At 40.6% G+C, this 26,332-nt stretch overlaps 2 protein-coding genes across 3 annotated transcripts; both read left to right on the forward strand.

Annotated features, from left to right (window-relative positions):
- Positions 1 to 299: 299 nt before the first annotated feature.
- On the forward strand, positions 300 to 2,403 carry Hilpda (hypoxia inducible lipid droplet associated). Its single transcript, XM_076862239.2, has 2 exons — positions 300 to 456; positions 1,291 to 2,403. Exon 2 carries the CDS (start codon positions 1,359 to 1,361, stop codon positions 1,551 to 1,553), a length of 195 nt encoding a protein of 64 aa, XP_076718354.1. The 5' UTR covers positions 300 to 456; positions 1,291 to 1,358; the 3' UTR covers positions 1,554 to 2,403.
- Positions 2,404 to 15,637: 13,234 nt separating this feature from the next.
- On the forward strand, positions 15,638 to 26,045 carry Garin1a (golgi associated RAB2 interactor 1A). 2 transcript variants are annotated; one of them, XM_076862250.1, is made up of 5 exons: positions 15,638 to 15,791; positions 18,353 to 18,560; positions 19,261 to 19,510; positions 22,656 to 22,774; positions 25,850 to 26,045. In XM_076862250.1, exons 1-5 carry the CDS (start codon positions 15,638 to 15,640, stop codon positions 26,043 to 26,045), a joined length of 927 nt encoding a protein of 308 aa, XP_076718365.1. The 2 variants fall into 2 exon arrangements, with proteins under 2 accessions (XP_076718365.1, XP_076718373.1); XM_076862258.1 differs by having other exon boundaries at positions 15,638 to 15,790; positions 18,379 to 18,560.
- Positions 26,046 to 26,332: the final 287 nt, after the last annotated feature.

The following is a 26,332-nucleotide window of genomic DNA, read 5'->3' on the forward strand; positions in this document are numbered from 1 at the left end:
GGGACGTGGCATGCATTAATGTGTCTTCTGACTCCTCCCGAAGTTCAGGACAGGCGAAGGCAGGCGGAGGTAATGCACGCGACAAGTCCCACCCGGGCGGCAACGATTCTGAACCATTCGCCACACACTTTTAAGAACACGTCTGCCCTTAACCACCCACGCAGCCTCCAACACCAGACCGCTTCGCGCGGGGGCGGGGCCGTGGAGGACGTGCGTGCAGGCCTGAGCGTGCGGACGCCATCGCGCGTGCGTCAGCCGCTCGGCGGGGCGGGGCCGCGGATATAAGAGGCGGGGCCGGGCAGGCTGACTGTTGGTATCGCCGCGAGCTGGGCTTTTGCCTTTGTAGACCTTAGTCCGCGGGGCGCTCGAGCTGCTGCCGGTCGAAGGACTTGCCTTCCGATTCCTGTGCGACCTGCTGTGACCGTTTGCGGGCCACTCCCGGCCTTCCACCTCGAGGTGAGTGGCTTTCCCGGCTCCCCGCCCCCATCCTCCGAGCTGCGTGCTGGGCTGGCCGCCTCGTGGACTGGGGCTGGGCCGCCAGGAGCTTTGGCTTCTTGTCTCTACCGGTCAGCCGCCCCAACCCGTTTTCCTCTAAAATGGACTGGGATTCCGGTAGCCCACCCCTTGCTTGCTGGTGTTTGGACTAGGCGTCCCTGTCACGCCCCCCAAAAGCACCCTCAGCATATTTTTCCTGTCCCAGCGTGTAGCTTGTTGTGTCGTAACTGACTGTCCAGTGAGGGCATGGTTTGAGTCTGTGGGGTTATCTTGTGGCCCTAGTACCTTCTGGGGTGCCTGACACTCTTAAGTATTCAGGGTGTATTTGTTGAGTAAATGAACTGATAGATTTGACTCTTAAGGTTATTTTAACTTTCAAAAACTTTATGGTTAACTGGAATCAAACAGTAAAATGGGAGAGACTTCTTGGTAAGTTGCCTTGTCTAGGGTATGTTCTTATATTTCCCCCTTTCCCCTGCAAGAAGGCTCTACCTCTGCTACAGGTAGCTGCACTGTAGCATAGGGTCTGTGCATTGTACCTGCCAAGAACAGTCTTAAAGAGAAGTAGAAGTTTTAAGTAGCACTCTTGAATTAGAGAAGCAAGTGAGGCTCTACAGTAGTGGAGTTTGCAGTGCAAATTTATGTACTTGGAGATTTTGTTGTGGGAAAACTGTTGGCCACTGACTCCCTGGCTGGCCAAGCCTCTCATTTACTCCTGGGAGGATAGAAGTGTTGGGGCTTGATGCATGTAGATCTCCAAAGGCTGAAGATTAACCCCTTCCTTTCTTTCCTCAGGAACCAGAGACCATCCAGAAGTAGAAGGCAACACTACTGCTCTGCAAAGGAGTGGGGTACTTTCAGCCATGAAGAATATGTTGAACCTTTACCTGCTAGGTGTGGTGTTGACCCTACTGTCCGTCTTTGTTAGACTGATGGAGACTTTGGGGGCCTTAGTGGAGAACCCATTGCCAGGGAGTACATGGAACACCAGAGGTCAACTAACCAACACAGAGTCCCCCAAGGGCCTACCAGACCATCAATCCAGAGGGGTGCAGTAAAACCGTCCTCCGCATCAGCCATACCTTGGAACATCGACCTCAGCAACGCCAGCCAAGTTTCCCATTTACTAGCAGGCAAGCTTACACCACCAGTGTTTCCAGAGAACTATTACTAGGCACAGACAGACCTGTTTGACTGGATATGCTCCTTGCCCTGGGGATGGGGGGAGCCTGTTTAATGCACAGATGTGCATGGGTTGCCTATGGCTATGGGATGGAGTGAACTTGCCCTTCTCCCCAGGATCGGCTGTATGCTTTGCTGTCCTTCACAGTGTGGATCTTGACACATCTGAGATGTGGACTTGTGCTGCACTTTCAGCTATTGGGAGATGGTGGTGGTTTCAACCCAGCATCCTAAACATCTGCCAAAGGTTTCTTTGGACATGAATGTCTTGTGGTCAGTTTATTTGGTGTTCAGTTTTTTCTTCCTGAGAGCGCCTCTGTTTCTGGGTAACTATTAAGGTGTGTGCATTGGCTACAAGGAAGGAGATGATAGAATATCCACTGTTTAATTCTCATTGTCCTATATTTTTATAAGTCTTTCTCCAACATAACGTACATGTATTTGTGTATGTTGGTCTGAAGAGGGCAGTGGAATGACAAAGCCTGCTTAGGATATGGGCATTTTGGCCACTATGTGGTTTAAATGAATTTTTTGATGCAATAAAGTTGAAAAAGTATTTCCACTGTGTTATTTTGACTTCTGACCTTGAAATTAGTGATAGGGAAGAGTTTTAATACCTAGTCTAAGGATTAACATCTTAAAACTTCAGAACAGGAAAATGCTTAAAGCACTTTTGTTTAATCATAAACTTCTGAATTTGGGGATGTGGGCAGTTTACTGCCCATATCACAACCAGTTATTAGAGCCTATGCTTCGACTATTACAGTTGACTATGTCAGACTAATAAAATTCTATATCCATGGATTCAGCCAAGTGTAGATTAAGATTTTTTTTGTTGTTTGTTTTCAGTACTAGGAATTGAACTACCATTAAGCTGCATCTTAGTTCCTGAAAGTATTTTTAATTAAAAAATTGCTTCTGAACCAGGCACAGTGGTAAGCTCCTGTAATCTTAGTTCCTTGGCAAGTTGAAGCAGGAGGATTGCAAGTTTGAGGTTAGCTTGGGCAATGTGGACCCTGTCTCAAAAATAAATAAAAAGGGCTGGAGATGTAGCTCCGAGGGAGAACACCCCTGGATTCAGTCCCTACTACTGCCAAAAAGTCTGTACTGAACATTTAACAGATTTGTCATTCCTAAACAATATAGGATAACTACATGGTATGTGGCATTGTAAGTCATCAAAAGATGATTTAAATTACATGGGAGAATGTGCAGAGGTTATATGCAAATACTATAACATTAAATAAAACAGACTTAAGCTCTAAATGGGGCAGGGGCAGTCCTGGAACCAACCCCTAAAGATACAGAGGGACAACCACAGTCCTTTCGTGACTATCTATTCCCTTTTTTCCTTTTTTTGTGCTGCTGGGGATTGAACCCAGGGCTTTGCCCATGCTAGGCAAAAACTATACTATTGAGCTATATCCTCAGCCCATTTTATTTTTTATTTTGAGGCAGTGTCTCACTAAGATACTGAATCTGGTTTCAAACTTTTGATCCTCCTGCCTCAGTCTCCCAAGTTGCTAGGATTATAGGAATGTGCCACCATGCTCAGCCTCTATTTCTTAAAAAAAAAAAAAAAAGATCCCTCTTCCAGGCCCTCAACTTTAGTCTCTGGGGGGAAGAGAATTACCAGTCCAGGAGACTTTTTTCCTTCTACGTTCTTCAATGTCTTTTCTCTATGAAAATGACTGCTTTATTCTGATCAGGTCATCTGACAGTATCTGCATCTCACAGGTGATTGTTTTTGTTCTCTTGTATCCATCATCACTCCTCCACATCCTATCGCATGTATAAGTATATGTCTATTCACTCTGCTTTTGGTAATATACCTATTTACACTCCCATCTGGGTGTATGCATTATTTTATTAATGTAATTTTACCAAAGAAAAGAACGGAGCATGATGTCCTCTGTTAAACCAGTTTATCTTCCTGAGTATTTTTTTTTCTAGTTGTGGATGAACACAATACCTTTATTTTACTTGTTTATTTTTATGTAGTGCTGAGGATAAACCCAGTGCCTCATGCATGCTAGGCAAGCATTCTACCAGTGAGCTACAGCCCCAGCCCCTGAGTTTCTTAAATTAAAATGCCACTACCTGAGAAACCAGTGGTTTAGGCATCATTTTTATTTATTGCACTATGGTAGTCAGTATGGGACTAGTAAACTAGTCCCTAAGAGGTTAGCTAGATTTATGTGACTCGTATTTTGTTAGTATAGTACTATTAAAAAATGTAGTTGGCCTTTTATCTCTGATTTTAGGGCAGTTTCATGTGCTAATACCTGCCCTTTTCTAGATTTTTTTTTCTTTTTTTGGGTACTGGAAACATTGTAACTCTACCATTAAGCTGTATTCCAAACCCCTTTTATTGAGACAAGTTCTCACCAAGTCGCCTAGGGTGGTCTTGAACTTGTGATCCTCCTGCCTCAGCCTCCCAAGTTGCTGGGATTACAGGTGTTCACCTCTGCTCCTGGCCTGTAGTCTGATGCCTTACACCTGCTGACAAATAGCTATTCTAATAGTTTGTTGTCAGTGACAACAAATAGTAACCTATATTCATGTTGCTAAAATTCTGTCTCTCCTAGATCTGCAAGCTTGTTAGATAAAGTCACTGTAGGCTACAATTCTACCACATATTTTGCTACTACATAACAGTGTTTGCCATCCTTCCAGCCTCCAGCAAGATCTCTGCTGCCCTCTGTGTAAGTTAATATCATACATGTTACAGTTTTTTGTTTCATTTTGTTTTTTGTGACTCTGGGAGTTGAACTCAGGGCCTCATGAATGCTAAGCAAGCTGTCTACCACTGAGCTCTGTCCCCTAGCCCTTTTTAATTTTGAGGGTACCAAGGATTGAACTCAGGGGCTCTCAACCCAGCCCTATTTTGTATTTTATTTAGAGACAGGATCTCATTGAGTTGCTTAGCTCCTAGCTTTTGCTGAGGCTGGGTTTGAACTTGTGATCTTCCTGCCTCAGCCTCTGGAGCCACTGGGATTACAAAATACACCATCACGCTTGGCTCCTTTGTAATTTTGATATAGAGTTTCACCAAGTTGCTGAGGCTGCCCCGAACTTGTGGTGGTTCTGTTTCAACCTCTTGAGTACCTGGTATATAGGCATGTGTCACCTTGCCTGTTTTATTTTATTTTTATTTTATTTTATTTTTTTAAAGAGAGAGTGGGAGAGAGAGAGAGAGAGAATTTTTTTAATATTTATTTTTTAGTTCTCGGCGGACACAACATCTTTGTTTGTGATGCTGAGGATCAAACCCGGGCCGCACGCACACCAGGCGAGTGCGCTACCGCTTGAGCCACATCCCCAGCCCTTATTTTTTAAATATCATTACCCCTCTCTAGATTTCAGTTTCTGAGTCAGTCAAGGACACATTAGGTTAGGTTATACTGTAGCAAGAACACTAAAGTCTCAATGGCTTAAAACAGAAAAATATAAACAGCTCTATTTTGTATTTTATTTAGAGACAGGGTCTCACTGAGTTGCTTAGCACCTTGTTTAGTTGCTGAGGGTACCTAAGAATCCCCTCCTAAGAGGTGAAATTGGAGCCTAAGCAAGGCTATCCCCATCCCCCAGGGCAAGAGGTCCTGCCACATCTGCCTAATGGGATATCATCATCACCACATTATGGTGCCTCCCATTCTTCTTCCTTTACTGCTTTAGTCTGTCATTATTCCATTGCTGTGCATTAGATATGGGGGGCACATAGCTTGTCTTTTTAGTTATAGATCTCCACCTCAAGCCTTATCTGAAACTGGTGGAGAAACTTTTGTGCATCACCCAGAGATTGTTATATTTGAATCTAATATTATTATAGCCAACTATTTAACCCGTCTTGGCTTGTTTTCTTTGGGGGAAGGGTAGTGAGTATATGCCACCTGCAGGAAGAGAGAGTGAGCTGCATGATTATCAACAAGAATCCTTAGTGGTAGTCTTTGGTATTCAAATACGTCTCCCATACATTCTAAGCACTAGGTAGATTGCACTTTTTGACCCCTTTCTGGCTGGATGGGGCCATGTAATTAATTCCTGACAGTGAGTTGTGAGTGGAAGTGACTATATCAATTCTAGGTTAAAACATTTTAAGAGCTGATTCCCAAACCTGCAAGGCCCTCTTCCTTTGCCTCAGTGACTGGAATTGTGCCATCTGGAACTGCTCCATTAGGATAGGTCCTGGAGTGGAGATGCCACAGAAAAGAACCCTCAATGGGGGGGCTGGGTTGTGGCTCAGCGGTAGAGTGCTCACCTAGCATGTGCAAGGCCCTTGGTTCAATCCTCAGCACCACATAAAAATAAATAAAATAAAGGTATTGTGTTCAACTACAACTAAAAAATTTTTAAAAAATAAAATAAACCCTCAATGGATCCCTGATGAATACAATTACTTTACTGTGTTAAGTTACTGAGATTTTGGGATTTGTTGCTGAGGTATAACTTTGCTTCTCTGCGCTAATAAATTGCTTACAGAACATTTCAGATGTCAGGCTTTAACTAAGACCCCCCACCACTATTTCCTCAGATAATGGACACAAGGGAGTAGAGGGTACTGATACTATGGCATATGCCTGTCATCTAAACATCATGGGAAGCTGAGGCAGGAGGGTCCTAAGATCAACCTCAGCAACTTAATTAAACCCTGTCTCAAAAAAATAAAAAGGGGCTTGGCACAGTGGCACATGCCTGTAATCCCAGTGACTCAGGAGCCTGAGACAGGAGGATTGTGAGTTCAAAGTCAGCCTCAGCAAAAAGCGAGGTGCTAAGCAACTCAGTGAGACCCTTTCTCTAAATAAAATACAAAAAAGAGCTAGGGATGTAGCTCAATGGTAGACTACTTGTCTAGCATGTGTAAGGTCTTGGTTCAATCCCCAGTTAACCCTCTAAAAAAAATAGTAGAGCGAAATTCAGGTAAAAAGATGTACATAGTTCTGTAAAATAAATAAATAAATAAATAAATAATTAAATAAATAAAAACACACACACACACAAATACACACATATATACAAAAGGGTACAATAAAGTCATTTGCAGGCAACAGTAGGATGTTAAGGAAGGGCTTCTTAGAGGAGCTGAAATTTTTTTTAATTGTTTTTTTAGTTGTAGTTGGACACAATACCCTTATTTTTATTTTTATGTGGTGCTGAGGATTGAACCCAGCGCCTCACACGTGCTAGGCGAGTTGCTGTACCGCTGAGTCACAACATCAGCCCCATAGAGGAGCTGAATTTTTAAAAAATTTTTTATTTATTTCTTGGTATTGGGGATAGAACTCAGGCAAATTGACCACTGAGCCACATCTCCAGCTCTATTTTGTATTTTATTTAGAGACAGGGTCTCACTGAGTTGCTTAGCACCTTGTTTAGTTGCTGAGGCTAGCTTTGAACTCACCATCCTCCTGCTTTAGCCTCCTCTGAAATTTTTAAAATGAGTAGGCTTGTGGGCCTGCTGCCCAAGATGAGTAAAGAGTTTTTCAGTAGAGGGAATAATGTGAGCAAAGCCAAGCAGATGAGACTATGCAGAGCACATTTTAGGAAGGTGCAAGGACAAATTTTAAATTTCTAAATTATTAGGTCAGAACTCTAGTGCCATCTAGTGGACACTAAGGAAGAAGGGATTACTTCAAACATACATGCTGCAGATGCTTTCTTGATTTGTTTTAGAGAGGAGAATATTAAGGGCTGGAAGATATGATCTAGCCCAGTGTCATTCAATAAAAATACAATGAAAACCACATGTATAATTTTAAATTTTGTAGTGGCCATATTAGCAAAAAAGAAACAGGAAAATATATTTTTAACACTTAACCTAATATGTTCAACGTATTATCATTTCAACATATAGTCAATGTAAAAAGTCATTAAGGGGGGCCAGGGTTGTGGCTCAGTGATAGAGCACTTGCCTAGCATGTGTGAGGCACTGAATTCGATCCCCAGCACCACAAAAAATAAATTTAAAAAATACTACCTAAAAAAGTCATTAATGAGATAGTTTAAATTATTTTTTAGTGTACTAAGTGTGTATTGTGATGATGGGCATTTTACTCCTCCAATACATCTCCATTTGGACTATCCTCATTTCAAGTGCTCAATAGTCACAGAAATGTGACTACTGTAATAGACAGTGTAGGACTAACCCAATCTTCCCATTTTACTGTTGAGGAAAAGAAGATACCAAGTGAATCAAATAGTTTTACTGAGCTAATTGGTGGTAGATTCTCAGTATGAAGTTCTATTTTCTACATCATATTTTCTTCTTTTTCTAGGACTCTTTAAAATGCATTATAGCAAATCATATTAATAATAATGAACTTTTTCACTCTTGAGGTAATTCTTATGTGGGAATGTGTGGAATTCTAAAAACTAAATAAACCCTAAACCAGGTGAGGTGGCATATAAGCTATAATCCCAGCAACTCTGGAAGCTGAGGCAGGAGGATTGCAAGTTGCCCAAGTTGCCAGCCTGGGCAACTTTATTTTGAGACTTTGTCTAGTGCCACCTAGTGAACACTGAGAACATTTGGTCTCAAAATAAAAAATTAAAAGGGCTGAGGAGATAGCTCAGTGGTAAAGCACCCCTGGGTTCAATCCCCTGTATTACAATCAGTCAATCAACCAATCAGTTTTATTGTAAACAAATTAAAATTCTAAACAGATATAACTTAAGAATGTGTGCTGCTTTGCCCATCAACTATTAATAATGCGTATACACTTGATGTACTTTATATAGTAAAAAGTTTGCCAAATTATAACTCATAATTCATCACTTGGATACTATTTTTTAATTTTTTCCTTCTAGACTTTTTCCATACACGTGGAACATTCATATATTGCTGTACTAGTATGAGGGCAATTTGGACTTTTTCCTTTTATTTAACACTGTAAATGCAGAACTAAATAATTGATTAAAGGTAGTTTTCATTTTTATGTAGTGTGAAAAATCCTACCCTGAAGGACATACATTCCTATAACTTATTAGCAAAATATAATGTTAAATAAATTAATACTGTGTTAAATTTTTAGGTTTTAGGTGCTCAGAGGTAAAAGAGATTAATAATCAGATGGAAGAATGCAGAGAAGACAAGACATTACCTTCAGAAATATGCTAAAAGTGTTTCAGAAGAAAACTAAATTATTATCCAGTAACCAAGAAGAAATCAGAGTTCCTCTCCCTTCTTATGTAAAGTTTTTCCCTTTTCTTTAGGGCTTTTCTTTTCCTCCTCCTTTTTAGGTTGATTCCATTTGTTTCAGTTAATATTTCAGTTTTCTGTTACTGTGTAACAAATTATCCATAAGCTTAGCAGCTTCAAACAATTGTTTTTTTATACAGTTGCAGAAGGTCAGGAATCTGGGAGTGGCTTAGCTGGGCGGTTCCAACTCAGCATCTCTCTTAACATTGTAGTGGTGCTGTTGGTCAGGATGACTGTCATCTGAAATCTCATTGGCCCCTAAAAGATTCCTTTCCAAGGCCATTCATGTGGCTCTTGATAGGCCTTAGTTCTTCACTATGTGGGCTTCTCTGTAGGGCTACTCAAAACATGCCAGATGGTTTCCTCCAGGGTGAATGATGAAAAAGTAGCAAGAAAGAGAGAGGAAACCACCAAATGGAAGCTTCAGTGCTTTTTATTACCTAATCTCAGAAGAAACATCCTACCACTTCTGCTTAGTTTTTCAGTCACACAGACCAACCCTGTCAGTGAGATCTTGGTGACAACCAAAAGTAGGAGTAACAGGAGGTGACATCACTGGGGCCCTCTGGGAGACTGACCACCACAGTTGTCTTTTCCTTTTCAAAGATTTTGTTACCACAGAGATAGCTGTGGGTATTATCAAAGAGTGCATGTTGTACAGTCCTTTGTTGTACAAAACTCTGCAGTGAAACAATGAATAGATCATTGCCAAAACAGTTATAAAGTGTAGAATTGGGGGAGGGGAAAACTAAACTGTTACACGATAGGACTCTCAAAAGTCTGCCTGTACACACACATAAATGTGCATTAGGGAAAGCTAAGAAGTGACCCCAAAATCTTCCTAAAGTAGTATTGTCTAGAGAGATTGATAGATCTAACAGCATTCTGAAACAGTGTTTCTGGGGTCTCAATAGTTATAAGAACTTGACAAAGTTGACAAATAAGTTAATCTAAAAATTATTAATCTAAAAATTACCAATTTTTGCAGGTTCATTTCAGTATACCAATTATAATCTTAAAAGAAAAGGGAGAAAGGATTTTTTTTTTTTTTCTACCAACTGTATTCCCATTTGGGCTTTTACTACTGTAGAAATGGAAATACTGAAGTTCTTTTTTGAATGGGTATGGTATTGTGGGATAAATCTGCAAATGATAAATCAATAGCTATATTTTCCTATTATACAAGATATTCATGTGATATGATGTACTAATGCACACTGTGAACTTAGATTCTATTGGTTAGATGTGAATCTAAATGTTACTCATTTCCTTTTTAACCTTAAATATTTCCATATATAGGTTTTTAATAATAAAGATCACTTTTATAGCATTTCAAGATATAGATATTGCTTTTCTTTTTTTTAAAGAGAGAGAGAGAGAGAGAGAGAGAGAGAGAGAGAATTTTTTTAATATTTATTTTTTAGTTTTCGGTGGACACAACATCTTTGTTTGTATGTAGTGCTTGAGGATCGAACTCAGGCCGCATGCGTGCCAGGCGAGCGCGCTATAGCTTGAGCCACATTCCCAGCCCCTAGATATTGTTTTTCTTTGTTTTATTTGGTACTAGGCATTTAACCCAGGCACATCTCCCACCAAACTACATCCCCATCCCTTTTAATTTTGCTACAGTGCTAGGCTGGTCTTGAACTTGCAATAATCCTGCATCAGCCTCCCAAGATACTGGGATTACAGGTGTGCACCACTGGCAAGATAAAAACTATTCTTAAATAATTAAAAAAAAAATTTAGCTATAGATGGACACAATGCCTTTATTTATTTTTATGTGGTGCTGAAGATCCAACCCAGTACCTCACACGTGCTCGGCAAGCACTCCACCACCAAGCAAAAGCCCCAGAAATAATTTTATTCATGTTAAATTTTTCTGATTTCAAAAACAATGATGAAATTGGTAGTGTATTTGGAAATTGTAGAAATTTGGGAAGGTCCCAATGTTGAAAATGAGGATTCCGATTCTGATCAGCTGCACCCAATGTTACTAATTTTGTATCATCTTCACATTTGACAATTATAGTTAGGGTCTTCTCTTTTGGTACTGGGGATTGAACCACTGAACTACATACCCAGCCCTTTTTATTTTTTGTTTTGAGATAGGGTCTTACTGTGTTGCTGAGGGCCTTGTTAAGTTGCTGAGGCTAGCTTCAAACTTGTGATACTCCTGTCTGAGCCTCCTGTCTCTGAGATTACAGGCATGCACCACTGGGCCTGGCTCAGAGTGCTTCTTTTATGATGTAGCGTTAGTAATTTATTTTATGACTTTTTTTTTTTTTTTTTTTTGCCGTGCTGGGGATTGAAACCAGGGCCTTGTGCATGCAAGGCAACCAGTCTACCAACTTAATTATATCCCCAGCCCTAGGACTAACTTTCCTTGAGCTGTTATTATGAAAGTCTTTTCTCTACTGTGAATTTTATCCAGGCAGAGACAAGGAACCAATTGCAAACAATTGCTTGTCTTACTGAAATTTTTTAAAAACTTGCCAAATATGAAGTGCCTTACCATTCAAACTTATCTTTCAAATTCTCTGTGTTAGAAATATCCCATTCAGGGCTGAGGGGGTGGGGCAGGAATAGGCAGTGATAGAGCACTTGCTTAGCATACCAGAGACCTTGAATTCAAACCCCAGCAAAGGAAAGAAGGGAGGGAAGGAGGAAGGAATTATTTCCTTCAAACTAACCTGATCAGATTAGGAAATACTATAAATCCTCAATATTTAAAATGGTATGGTACTATACTATGAATGGACAGATCAATGGAATATATAATAAATTGTGAAATTGAGCCAATAATAGGACTTTTGATTATGATGAAGGTGACATTGTTCTCTTAAATCTCAGTGAGATTTTAAAAAAAATCTTTATTTATTTTCTATGTGGTGCTGAGGATTGAACCCAGTACCTCACACATGCAAGGCATGCACTCTACCACTGAACTACAGCCCCAGCCCTCTCAGTGAGATTTAAACCACAATCTGCTCATTCCATCCTCCACCAACCTTTCTGGTCCCCATTATTCTGCTTCCCCAACCCCCCACTTTTTACCCATATTTCATTTCCTAACTTCTACATAATTATTTGTTGTGTTTATTTTTTATTGTCTGAATCCCCTTCCAAAAATGTAAACTTTTTGTTTTGTTTTCTTTTGTTCAAGCACCCAGGATGTAGTAGCATGTGGTAGGTACTCAGTAAACTCAATGAATGAATGACTCTCAAATCAGTGACAGAAATATGTAACTTACTATACAGTAAGTGTGTTGGACAATTAATTGGTAGCCATCTGGAGAAACAGAAAAAAAATGCATTGATTATAAACTTCACATGACATACCAGGAAGAGAATCTAGATAAATTAAAGGCATATAGAAAGGTAACAAACATAAAAGTAATACAGAAAAGCATGGGGAAATTATTATTACCTTGGAATGAGAAAACTTCTTCAAAATATAATACCATAAATAAAAAGATTAATAAATTTAATTACCAAAATAATTTCACCTGGCAAAAAACACTGTAAACAAATTCAAAGACAAATTACAAACTAGAAAATAATGCAATTCAGTTTACACACACAACAAATTATGTTTCCAATATAAAAAAGAAGGCCTGAAAACAGAGAAAAAGAAGACCAGTAATGTAATAGAAAAATTGGCAAATGCTATGAACAAAAATTAATGGAAGAAAAAAAAAAGCAAGTGGAAAGATGCTCAATTCAATGTCATTTGTTTTGCCTTTCAAAGTTCAAAAGTTTGATGATCCACAGAGATAATGGATCTATAAATATGAGCTGTCAAACATTATTAGTGGAAATGTGAATTGGTGTAATGTTATAAACATCTTCCAAAGGATGAAAAGAAAATGACAACTTTACCAAAGGCCAAATGTTTTCTCTGTTAAGCAGATGCTGATCTATAATGCAGGTGGGGGGGTTGGGTAGGGGAGAATGAAGGAACTCTGGATTGTGCAGATGGGAGGGAGGGGAGGGGAAGAGGGGGTGGAGAGGGGAAGGGCAGTGGAATGAGATGAACAGTATTAACCTATATACATGTATGATTATACTACTGCATCATGTACAGCCAGAGGAATGAGAAGTTGTGCTCCATTTGTGTACAATGTGTCAAAATGCATTCCACTGTCCTGTATAACTAATAAGAACAAATTAAAATAAGAATGACAACTGTGGCTTTGTTTGGGGGAAGGTTAGTGGGAATTGGGTCAAGGACAGGGGTGGGAGGGAGATGACTCTTCTCTATCTCCCCTTTCATGCTGTTGGATGTTTGTACCTTGTGAATGTGTTATCTGCTCAAATTTTTATCTTAAAAATAACTATAATCAATCTTTGCCAATTTCTAGTTTCTGGAATTTTTATTGGGACTTTATTCAATCTACAGATCTACTTAGGGGAGAATTGACATCTTAATACTGAATCTTCCAACCCCTGAACAGAGTATGTCTCTTTTGGTTGTGGGTCAGTGATTTTGTCTCCATTTCTGACTAGTCCTGGTCTGTTGATTTTTTTTTTCTTACATTGTCTTTATTTGGTTTTGGTAATGCTGGATCATAAAATGAGTGCTATTTCATTTTCTGAGTGTAAAATTGATGTTATTCATTCCTCAAATATTTGGTGGACTCCTCTAGTGATGCCATATGGACCTGGAGTTTCATTTGTGGAGAGAGATTTAATTACGAGTATTGTGTGAATATACATATTTATTTGATTTATTCCTAAACAAATTTAAAAAGTCAGCCAAAGGCTTGGTTGTAGCTCAATGGTAGAGTGCTTGCCTAGCTTGTGTGAGGCACTGGGTTGGAATATCAGCACCACATATAAAAAATAAATAAAGGTCCATTGACAACTAAAAAATAATATTTTTAAAAAGTCAGTTAAAAAGTATATATATATATATATTTGATACTGGGGATTGAACCCAAAGGGACTTTACCCCTGAGCCACATCCCCGCCCTTTTTATTTTTTGAGACAGGATTTCGATAAGTTGCTCAAGCCTCACTAAGTTGCTGAGGCTGGCTTTGAACTTTCAATCCTCTTTCCTCAGCATCCCAAATTGCTGGGATTACAGATGTTGACTATTGTACTTAGCTTAAAATGTTTTTCTTAACACAGTTTTACTCAATTGTATGTGATGGCATAGAAATAGAAAGTCTAAGTTATCAATTTTTGGCATAAATTTATTGGAATTATTTTCTTTTCATACTTTTAAAATTCATAATATCCATAGTGATATTCCCTCTGTCTTTTAAATTGGTAATTTGTATTTTCTCTCTTTTATAGATCACTCTAGCAACAATTTTTTTTCAATTTTTATCAATTTTATTGTTTTTTTTTAAATCAAAAAAAATTTTGGTTTTATTTTTCTTTGTCCATTTCTATTTCATTGATTTATAGTCTTTATTTTTTTACTCTTTCCATTTAATTTGTTTAATGTTTTCTTTTTAGCTAAATTTTATATGGAAGCTTAATTAATTCTTGAACTTTTCCTATAAGACAATTAAACTATAATTTCCCTTCCTAAGTACTGCTTTTATTTCAATTCATGTTTTATGTTTTCATTTTACTAAATTCAAAATATTTTAGCTGGGCATGGTGGACTTGGGAGGCTGAGGCAGGAGGACAGGTTCAAGGCCAGCCTCAGCAACATAGTGAGGCTCTAAGCAACTTTGTAGACCCTGTCTTAAAATAAAAAATGAAAAGGACTGGAGATATAGCTCAGTGGTAAAGTGTCTCTGGATTCAATCCCCAGTACCCTGTTTTTCCTCTCTCTCCATATATATTATATATAATATAGTATATATAATATATATTTTTATATATTTTATAATTTCCCTGGTGATTTCTGATTTCTTCTTTGATGATGAGTTATTTAGAAATGTGTTATTTTATTTGCAAATACTTTGAAGTTTAAAAAAGAACAAAAGTTTTTTTGTGATGGGGTCTCACTATGTTTGCCAAGTTTAGCCTCAAACTCTTTGGCTCAAGTGATCTTCGTCCCTCAGCCTCCCAAGTAGTTGGGACTACAGACACTTGCCACTGCACCTAGATTCCTTCATGACCCATTTTGAGTTGGCTCCAGCCTAACGCTGTACCAAATACTTCTTCCTTTGTCCACTGTTTCTAAATAAATGAGCCTCTTTGTTAATAGCCTGGTAATTAAAAAATAATTCTCATTTTATCCCATGAGATGGGGTAGGAAAAATGAATTCCATTCTCCCACCCTTAGACTCATCTGGGCAGGTCAGAGCCTGATCTGAGGTGAGCAATTCACTCAGAGTTTATGTGAGCAGTTTCACTGTGAGGAGAGAGAATTAAAGCCTGTGGGTGTCCCCAGACCCTTTCTCGCTGTCCTGGCCAACTCACTTCTCTCACGGTATAATCTTGGGAAGCTCATTTTCCTCCTTCTTAGAGTAAGACTGAATGTTGGAAGAGTGGAAGAGGCTCCGTGACTGGTGGTTTGTAGCCAGGAGAGAGGAAGACAAAAGGGTCCTGCATGTCCGTCATGCTTCCTGTCCTCTTCTTTTTCCCTTTCCTGTTGTTGCCCCTCACACTCCCTGATGTCATTCCTGCCATTGTGAGCTGACAGGCCCTCCCAGTTCTGGGGGACAGCCATAAGGAGGGAGGGAGGTAGAGCTGCAGGAGGTGGGGGAAGCAGTGGTCACAACGGCAACACCTTGGAGTTGGGCTGGGTCTGCAAGGAGCCCCAGAGATGTTCCCCAGCCCATTCTTCCCAAGAACCAATGAGTAAAATTAGGGGCCTCCCTCCTAAGGTCAGGGAACCAGGCCCTGGAGTAGCACTTGGGGTGGAAAATGGCCTTCTTTGTCGACTGATTCATTCTCCAGAATTCAACTTATTCTCCAACTCAGTGGTGTTTGAAAGCAACTTTATCCAGGTATCTCCATGCCTGTCAGGGCCACCTGTCTTCCCCTTCCTGAAACTGTTCCTAGGGGTTGTTCACAAGATGCTGTGGACTTTGAAAGCCCTGGGGTGGAGAAAGAAACCACCAAAGCCAGAACAAAGCAGAGGATCTGGGTCCCAAGTTCAACTTCAGTTTGTGCCTACAGCATGAGAGAGCTCCCTGCAGGCATGTGCTTTAAGGAACTAGACTCAAACCTTACAAGGAAGCCAGAGCTGTCTCCAGGTAGGACCACAGGTGCCCTTTCTGGGCCATTTGTCTGAAGTGGATGGTTTCAGGGAATGAAGGCCACTTTTGGAGACCCTGCTCTGAGATCCAGCCTCCTCTTTCTAAGATAGTTTAGAAACATGTATTTAAAAACAAGGCCCCTGGGCAGATTGGTCTTGTTTAGATTCTGCCAAGTTCCCACAGAGAGGTGATAATGACAGTGGAAGTGTGCATTCATGGTCTGGGGAAGCATGGAGCCACTGGGAGTAGTGTGAGGTGGTTGTTTGAATAGGCATCTGTTATTACCCAGGTCCTGCCTGTCCTCCATAGACACTAGCCTGACCCTGTTTGTCTATGCTCCTTTGTAGTGTGATAAAACCAATTAGCTAGGAAGCATATTCTCAAGGCCTATTGCATGCAGGGCAGGAGGTGCCCAGTATATCAGGTAGTGTCTTGAGCTGAGAAAACTTATATGTTTAGTCTACCTATTGTAAAATACTGTCTAAGTAAGCTCTGTGTTGAATAGTTTGGAACAAGTGATCCCCAAGGCATGAGCACAGAGAACAGGTGCCTGGAGCATCCAGAGCACCTCCTTTGAACTTGAACAGTTGGAAAAGGCTTTCCAGAAAACAGTGTTGTAAGTCACTCTTTGAGGTATTGCTAAGTCTTTGAGGTATTGCTAAGTCTAAGTGAGCAGAAGAGCAGGAGTGGGATGTATCTGGCACAGGAATTTCAAAGTACTGGGTCAAGGCAGGAAGGCTGGAATTCACAGAGGGTCTGCAGGACCCACCCAGATGAAGTGAATAAGGGTAAGGGGCAAGGAGTTGTAGGAGAGAAGGGGGGAACGCCTGGAGATATGTCAGTGGCTTAATTTGGGGATTACTCACAGAACAACAAGCTACTTCTTATTGCAGTTCCAGTGTGGAGGAGCTGTGCTCAGGGGTCCTGGTGCTCCCCAGGGGGACATGTACTTGGGGTCAACTGGTAAGCCCAGGCAGAACTCATTGCTAACACTCTCGTGGAAAAGGAGCATTAACATGGACTTGGGATCTGATTTCTAATAATTTCTCTTTGGATGTGGTGTTTTCGCAGCAGATTTGTCCTCTTAATATTTTCTAGTTGGTCTAATATTAAAACCATTTGGAATCTGAATGGACCTAGTGACCTAACAGGCAGTAGGAAACTAGAATGTGCCAGGGAAGATGGACCCATAGCAGAAGTCAAAGTTTACTTGATGTGATTGAGCCCGAGATTAGTCATAACGCAAGGGGGCTGCCTCCTCTATCCCTGCTCTCCACATCTCCACCTTCACCTCAGAGCAGGTTCAGCTTTTATGGAACACTACTTTCAATATGTGCTGTCCTCTATGTTTTGCAGGGGATACAAATTTCATTCTACAACATGGGCTCCAAGAAATGTCCCTTTTCCCCATAACATCAAAATTCATGTTTCTTTCTTTTTCTTTTTTTTAGTTGTAGATGGACACAACACATTTATTTTGTTTATTTTTAGGTGGATCGAACCCAGTACCTCACACATACTAGGAAAACTCTCTACCAACTGAGCTGCAATCCTAGCCCAAAATTCATTTTCCTAGGAGTACCATTTGGTCAGGCTGTTGGGAAATAAGTTCCTATTATTCCTGGGGTCTCCTCCTTGTCCCCAGTTCTACCAAGAACAGAGCAACTGTCTTGGTGACTTTACAAAGTCTAGAATGTTGGGAGAAGGCTTAGTGTCTTGGGAACATAGGTGTCTCTCCTCATTTGTACCTTATCTTGGTCTCTGTGTCTCCTTAGTGGTCACGGCTCTTATGCCTTTCTGTCAGTGAGCTGAGACATTGTGTCCCAGTGCCGGGCATCCATCCAGACTTCCTGTCCTGGCACACCCCCGCCATCCCCAGGTGCTTCAGAACAAGTCATATGGCACTCAAGACCTAGCAACAAGCTGCTCCTTGTGCTGAGGAAAGCTCCTGAATTTCCCTCCGCTTGAGTTGTCTGGGTCTCCTCCCTTTGACATCTCTTCCTGTACTCCCCTCCTCTTCTGGGACTTTCTTCACAGCATCTCCCTTTCAAGTCATTAGAAGCCAGTGCTGGCTTCTGCTAATCAAGGAAGAGGAGATAAAATTTCAGTGCCACTTAACTTTTTTCTTACATCTTTTTACAGTTAGGAAATGCTACACAGGGTTCCTGTAGCCAGAGAGCTTAAAGGCTATTTGCAGAGATCAATAAAAAGGACTAATAGTAGATCACGGCCCAACCCAGTATGCTCTACACCTGTCACCAAGCTGATATACTGTTTTCTGTATCCTCCTACCCTTCTGCTCCTTTCTGATCCATGTTCCTGGGGCTGATTTCCAGGTCAATAAGCCCACAGACTGGATGGATGTCTGGGAAGGATCTACCCCCATCATTCTTGGGGTGACGTCCTCAGTGCCCTCCTTGCCACTCCCCAACGTCCTCCTGATGGCCAATGTCACCTGGCCCCAGAATCAGTTTTCTACCTGGAACACACCTGGTGTCCCAGTCATCACACTGAGCAGGTAAAGGCTGGAGGGAGGGACTAAAAATGGTAGGAGGTTACAGCTGTTCTACAGCTAGATTTCAGATCAAAAGAAAGAACAGTGTTTTTCAGAGTGACATTCATTCATTCATTCGTTTAACAAGTATTTAGTATCTAAATATAGTAAGCATTGTGTATGGTGCTGGGGGTGAAGCAGTCCACAGTCCACAGTTCCTGTCTCAAGTTGTTGAGGATTTTGTCTTCCTTTAGTTTATTTTTTTTCCAATATTGGGGTTCCCCAAGAAAAGATAGAGATATGAAAGTAAAATCTGACTATAATGTGTTAAAATTGAAAAGAAAATACTGACTATATAGGAGACATCCATCCTTGTCCTTACCCCCTCAACACAGATAATCACAATGTAGGGAGAAAGCCTGGAGATGGAGTCAAAATAACTTTGTTCCAGTTCCCAAATCTCAGTTTTAAAATCTGTGAAGTGGAAGTAACAACACTTATCTTTCCTCCATCAAAATACTGCTGTGGAAATTAAATGTGATATTATGCATCAATAGCAGCCATTGTTACTGATGTGGGCAGATTGGTTAACAAAAGTCCTGGTAATCAAAGAGGAGTCATCCCCACTTAGTCATCCCCACTCTCAGAACACAAGCTTTCTCGCCTCTGTATTCCCAAGCAGTGGTGGGAAGCACCGACATGGGAATTTCCTCATTTTGCCTAGGATTCTCCCCCTGAAGTATGTGGAGCTACAAATCTATGACCGGACCCAACGCATTCTGCGACTTAGAACAGTGACAGAAAAAATCTACTACCTGAGGCTCCATGATAAACATCCAGAGGCTGTGTTTCAATTTTGGATCCGCTTGGTGAGAATTCTACAGAAAGGTCTATCCATCACCACCAAAGACCCAAGAATCCAATTCACTCACTGCCTGGTGCCCAAGATGCCTAGCCCCTCCACTGAAACAACAGTAAGTAGGCATCCCTCCAAGGTCTGCAGTGAAATAAAAATAAATGTAGATGTGTCTGTATGCACACACATAATATACATATGTACAGAGGCACAGTGGCCTTCCATATCTGCAGGTACCATATCCATGGGTTCAACCAACTTTGGCTCAGAAATATTTGGCAAAAAGATGCTGGGCTGCATTCAGTCTATCGACTGACTTCCTCTCTCCTCTCATCCCATTCCATTCACACTGGCCCATAAAGCTCCTTGAAATTTTTCCCTCAGAACTTTGCACTTGCTACTTCCCCTGCCTGGAGTTTTTCCCCAGAATTCCACAGATCTGTTCTCTCAGCTCTGTTAGATCTTCCTTCATTCAAGGGTCATCTTTGCAGTGAGGCCTTCTCTGACAAGACTCCATATTCCCTTCCCTTGCTTCCTTCCAGTTGGATGCACGTTACCTTAGACCACATAAAAACTTATTTATTATTTTACTGTCTGTCTCTGAAGTAGAATGTGAGGGCAGAGATTTCTTTTTGTCAATGGCGGGTTGGGAAACTTTTCCTATAAAGGGTAAGGTAGTATATATTTTAGACTTTCTGAGTCATAGAGTCTTTGTACAACTATTCATCTCCACTGATACAGAGCACTGAAGGATATAAGGAAGCAAAAGGGCATGAATGTATGTGTTCCAATAGAATTTTACAAAAACAGGTGGTAGACCAGATTTTGGTCTAGGGACTAAGATTTGATAAACCTTTGTCTAATGAGTTCATTGCTTTATCTTCAATGCCTACTATTGTGCCAGGTAAACAACTGGTTCTCAGTATTTTTTTTTTGTTTGTTTGTTTTCTGCTTTTGGACTGAGCTAATAACTAAAATGGAGTTCAGTGTAATTTTTTGAAAAGTTACAAATTAGGAAAACACCATGATCGAATTCATTACTACACTTTCGGACAAATATCAAATCAAAACTGTGAGGTTAATTATGTCTTAAGAGTTTTTTAGGCTCTAATGATGTTTTTGCTTTATTTTTTTTTAATGCTGTAATAGAGTACACGCATACACAACTTTATAAGTAGTTTGAAATTATTTTGCTCAGAAAAATTTTAAATTTTAGATATGTAAAAAGAATAACAAAGCAAATGATTATTTTTCCACAGCATAGAAATAACAATGAGCAATAATTTACAATACTGGGCTGGGGTTGTGGCTCAGCAGTAGAGTGCTCACCTAGCATGTGAGAGGTCCTGGTTCGATCCTCAACACCACATAAAAATAAGTAAATAAATAAAACAAAGGTATTGTGTCCAACTACAATTGAAAAATAAATATTTTTTTTAAAAAATTACAATATTTTTTCAAGTTTTTTTTTCAAATGTTGATGGACTTTTATTTTATTCATTCATTTATATGCAGTGCTCAGAATCAAACCCAGTGCCTCACCCATGATAGGCAAGCAGTCTACCACTGAGCCACAACCCCAGCCCCTCAAGTCTATTTTTTTAATGAATAAAATGTTGCAGGTTAAATGGAAATCCTTTTTGAGCACCTCTAGTCCTAGTTCTTTTTCCACTCCTTAGGGGTAACCTATCATCATGAGTTTGATGTAATCTTTCTGATCCATGATGTTATTCTTCTGCTCTATGTAATTTGAGATATATCTCAATGTTAAGTTTAAACACCTGTCCTCGGTGTGTGTATGTGTAGTTCATTATTTTCTTTTGTTGTTAATGCTAAATTTCATTATGTATAGACAACATGAAATGAAATATTTTCATTTTCCAAATGAAAATATTTCCAAGGACAAAACTTGCAAAACCATTCATCATCTTAATCATTTTTTTGAGATTGCGCCTACTGAAGTCCAGTGTTGCTTAAGATTTTTACCCAATAAAATAATTTAAAACAAACAAACAAAAAGAAATATTTGGAATAAGAAATTGTAACTGGCCAGGTGTAGTGATGCAGGCCAACCTGAGCAACTTAGCAAGACCCTGTCTCAAAATAAAGAAGGCTGGGGATGTAGCTCAGTCCCTAGTACTGTGAAAAGAAAGAGAGAGAGAGAGGGAGAGGGAGGGAGAGGAGAAGGAAGGGAGGGAGGAAAGAAAGAGGAAAGGAAAGGAAGAAAGGAAGGGAGAAAGAATGAGGGGAAAAAAGAAAGAAGAAATAATAAATTGTGTCTGTAGTGAACATATCACACATTTTTTGTCATTTTCCCCCAAACAATATGGTCTATTTATATAGCATTTACATTGTATTAGGTATCATAATTAATCTATAGATGATTTAAAGTAGGAGGATGTGTGCAGATGATATGCAGTATTGTGCTATCTTATATAAGGGACTTGAGTATCCATGGATTCTGGTATTGGGGTCCTGGAACCAATCCCCATGGATACTGAGGCACAAGTGTGTATATTGGTGAATGCTGTTTTTTCACTTTAGATTATATTATAGGACTTTTTTTCCATGTCATAGAGATTCTGTATCCTTATTACAATAGATTAATGAAAAGTCTTAACAAATTTTCTCATATGATGGGTAAGAATGTGGCATTAATTTCAAGGAGTCTGAATATTGTTCCTTGTGTATTTGTGTTTTATTCCTTTTTTTTTTTTGCATTAACTGTTGCGTTCCTATTTAATTTTTTAGTGGTGCTGAGAATCAAACCCAGAGCTTGCTCATACCAGGCAAGCGCTCTACCATTGAGCCACTTCCCCAGACCATAGGGTGATTTTTGACACCTGTGCAGCCTTTCTAGGACCTGCCTAGCATAGAAGCACAAGAAAGAAAGTTTGATAGATTGTATTGATAGATTGCCACATCCTAAACCTTGATATTTCAGAACCTTAATACTTGCCTCCTCTCATTATGTGGTATAGTTTAGGTGACTTATCACGGACTTTGAAAGTCAGCCATTTCACCGACAAGATCTTGTGTTTTGGACCAAGTAGCCTCTAAAACCCATCAGAGACAGGATACAGTCCTAACAGGCATCCTGTATTTGGTCTGATGATTCTAGGGCTGAATGCTGTAGGAACAGATTTCCAGGATTAGGCTGTGAAACTCATGTATAAGCCCACAAATTCCTTCAAGATTATGCCTGGGGAGTCCAGGGATTCTCAGGAGCAGCTTGGCCTTCTGACGTGCATTTCTCCACACAGCCTGAATGCAGCCTCTCATCATCCTCCCAGACCAGTGAGACCCTCAGGCTGCTGGCAGCTGAGCAGAAGAGTGGCAGTTGCTTGGGACTCTCTACAAGGACCCAGCTCACATCAAACAGGTGGGTCCAGTTTGGTCAGCTCCATTGTCCCTTCCTCCTGCATGGAGTCACAGGGTCACTGACAACCTCTACCAACTTTCCTTTTGTTCTGAATAGTCATGCACATGACTCCACTTTGTTGTAAGCCCATCCTTGAAACTAGAGTCTGTAGGGGCTGAGGCTGTTGCTCAGTGGTAGAGCACTCACCTAGCGCAGGTGAGGCACTGGATTCAATCCTCAGCACCACATAAAAATAAATAAACAAATAAAAATAAAGTCATTGTGTCCACCTACAACTAAAAAAATACTTTAAAAAAAATGGGTCTGTGGTATTCAGGTCTCTTTGATCTGACTGTTCATTCCCTAGGCAAATCACAGTGTTTTCATATGGCAGGTGCTTATTAATAAAAGGGATGAAGGATGAGTAAATTAAGCTTAAGAAACATACTTACTAACTCCGGTTCATAGAGTTAGCTATTGACTCTCTTTGTCCCAGCTTAAAAGAGTTACTTGGGAAAATGCTACTTCTCTTTGCCTCACCCATGTCTTCTGTCAAATGGACAGAACAGACAGTGACCCAGAGGGGAGATATCTCTAGCTCCAATGTTTTATTAATTTGCTAATTATATTACATTCTTTTGGTAACATGCAATAGAAATCCACAGCAAGTGCAACAATATGTTGAATGAGTACAGCTTATAGTTGGGCACAGTGGTCCACACCTGGAATCCAACTTCTTAGGAAACTGAGGCAAGAGGAGGTTAAGTTTGAGGCCAGCCTGGGCAGCTTGACAAGACCCTGTCTCAAAGTTAAAATTAAAAAGGGCTAGAGATGTGGTTCAGAGGCCTAGTGTCCCTGGGTACAATCCCTAGCTCCACAAAACAAATAAAAGTAGAATTTGTAGGATATTATCAAGATGCAAACTTTTTTTGGGGTGGAGAGTACCAGGGATTGAATTCATGGGTACTCAGCCACTGTGCCACATCCCCAGCCCTATTCTGTATTTTATTTAAAGACAGGGTCTCTCTTAATACCTCATTTTTGCTGAGGCTGGCTTTGAACTTATGATCCTCCCACTTCAGCCTCCCGAGCTGTTGAGATTACAGGCATGTGCCACAGTACCCAGCACAAACTTATTTTTAAAAAATATTTTTTTAGTTATTGATGGAACATTATTTATTTGTATGTTGTGCCGAGAATTGAACCCAGTGCCTCACGCATGCTAGGCAAGCGCTCTACCACCCCAGCCAGCCCCACAAAGTTATTTTTATATTGATTTTTTTTTCAGTGGGAGAAGTTTTCCTTTTGCTAAAGGATAAAAACTGCTTTTCTTGGCAGTCCCCATAGCATATGGATCTCTCTTATTGTGTGTGTGTGTGCGTGTGTGTCTCTGTGTGTGTGATCCCTTTAAATTGCAAAAGTGGCCTCAATTCTGTAATTAGAATGTCCAATGCCTGAAGATTTCAAGACATTAAATTTATTACTTTATTACTCCTCTTTCTCTTTATTACCCTCAACCTGGCCCTTTGTCAAATCGTCCTTTCCTAGTGGTAGACTGGCAGACTGAGTTGTCACTCTTTCTAATGCTTTAAGGTGACTGTCTCTTAGGAGCTTACTTTCTCCCTTCGTCCCCCTCTTCCCCAATATGGGAGATCAAACTCAGGACCTTGAGCATGCTAGGCAAGTGCTCTCCCACTGAGCTACATCCTTTTTGAAAATTTTTCACTTTTGAGACAGGGTCTGGCTAAGTTGCCAGTTTTTTTTTTTTTGTTATTGTTGTTGTTTTTCTATTGCTTTCAATGACCCTGACATTTCTGGTTTCCCATAGAAATACCCAAACTGCCAACTTAAGCTAATTTGCTTAAGTTGCTGGCCTTGAACTTACCTTTCTCCTAGCAGCCTTCCAAGTATGAGATTATATGTGTGAGTCAGTACCTGCAGCTTTTGGGTTCTTTAGAGTCCCTCCCTTTAATTGCAACTCTGGAAATATTGTGAAATCTCCCTTGTATATGGCCACCCCTTTCCCTCAGGGTCTGACTCTGCAGGTGTCCTTGCCACCAAGCACTAGTTGTCAGCGTGCCCTCTTGGGTAGGACTTGCAACTGCTTCATGCTGTTATACCATCTGTCTGTGTGTCTCTGGCTGGTACTCCCCACATCTGGTCCTCAGGAAATGTCCCCTTGTACAATGAACAGCCACTTGGAGGAGGACTGTGCTTCCTTGATAATAGCAGCTTGTTACTGCACAAACAAAGAAGCCCCTGTCTCATCTCTCCTGCCCTCCCTGTGCCTGGTCCGAAATGTGCCCCATATAAAGGGTCTCCAGATCTTAGGACCACAGCTCCAGCTTTTGGGTGGCCTCAGGAAGGCCCTCCCTTTAGCCAGTCACTCTTTGCAAATGACTCCCTGGGCACAGGGCCAGCCCTTGATTCTCAAAGCTGGAGAGTCCCACTGGCAGCCCACCTCACACTCCCTTCTCTGGTTGGGGATTTGGGGTTCCTGGGATTATTTGATTTGTAAACTCAATAATGCACTTAAAATTACATTTCGTATCTTTTATCCAGGCATTTTGTAGCATTTAGATATTTTAACCGTATTGCCAGTTTTTAGCTTTTAACAAAATTCTAAAATTATCTTCACTTAAAAGAACTCATTGCATTTATCTCCGAATAGTCACAGTGTGAGCAATTTTTACTTTCTTTTCAGTGTTCTTTTATAGTTTCTATGTTTTTCTCTTAATCATCTATATCACCACTGAGCCACATTCACAGCTCTTTTTTTTAGAGTCAGCATCTTGCTTAAGTTGCTGAGGCTGACTTTGAACCTGCAATCCCTCCTGTCTCAGTCTCCCAGGTCACTGGGATTACAAGTGTATGTAACAGTGCCTGGCACCCCCAACTCTTTTTATTTTTTTATTTTTGAGACAGAGTCTTGCTAAGTTGCCTAGGCTGGTCTTGAACTTCCAATCCTTCTGACTCAGCCTCCCAAGTCACATTATAGGCCTGGCATAAAATGGTTTTTAAAGTAGAATTTTAACCATGTTGTTTTTTTTTTTTTCTATTGCTTTCAATGACCCTGACATTTCTGGTTTCCCATAGAAACACCCAAACTGCCATTGAGATAGGAAGTTGCCACAGCTATAAGAAACCCTCACTGGTGACATCTCCACTCAACTTGAATATACCCATGAGAGCCACCTTGAACCACAGCCTCTGGGAACAAGAAGATCCAGACGAGCATTTCCTACAGGTTCCTGTAGCCAGTTCCCTAGGAGAGAACTTTCTGGGCCCCTGACACCTAGCTAAAATGGGGTGATCATCCTTGGTATCTGTGCAGCCTCTAAGGCTGTTCACCACGGTGCCAAGTGACATGGGTGGGGTGAGATGGAGTTACTAACAACGTGCTGCTGTACTTCCACCAATAAACCTCCATGTGAGTCCCTCACTGTTTGTTGGTTGTTCTATGGGGAGATTCTAGGCTGGAGAACAGGAGCTTGCTCTGTGGGAAAATGAGAGGTAAGAGAGTTACTGTCTGCCCAGTTGAAACCCCAAAGCAACTTTCTTTCTCAAAGGGATAAGTGG

This window comes from Callospermophilus lateralis, chromosome 1, assembly GCF_048772815.1.
Source record: "Callospermophilus lateralis isolate mCalLat2 chromosome 1, mCalLat2.hap1, whole genome shotgun sequence".
NCBI lineage: Eukaryota > Metazoa > Chordata > Mammalia > Rodentia > Sciuridae > Callospermophilus > Callospermophilus lateralis.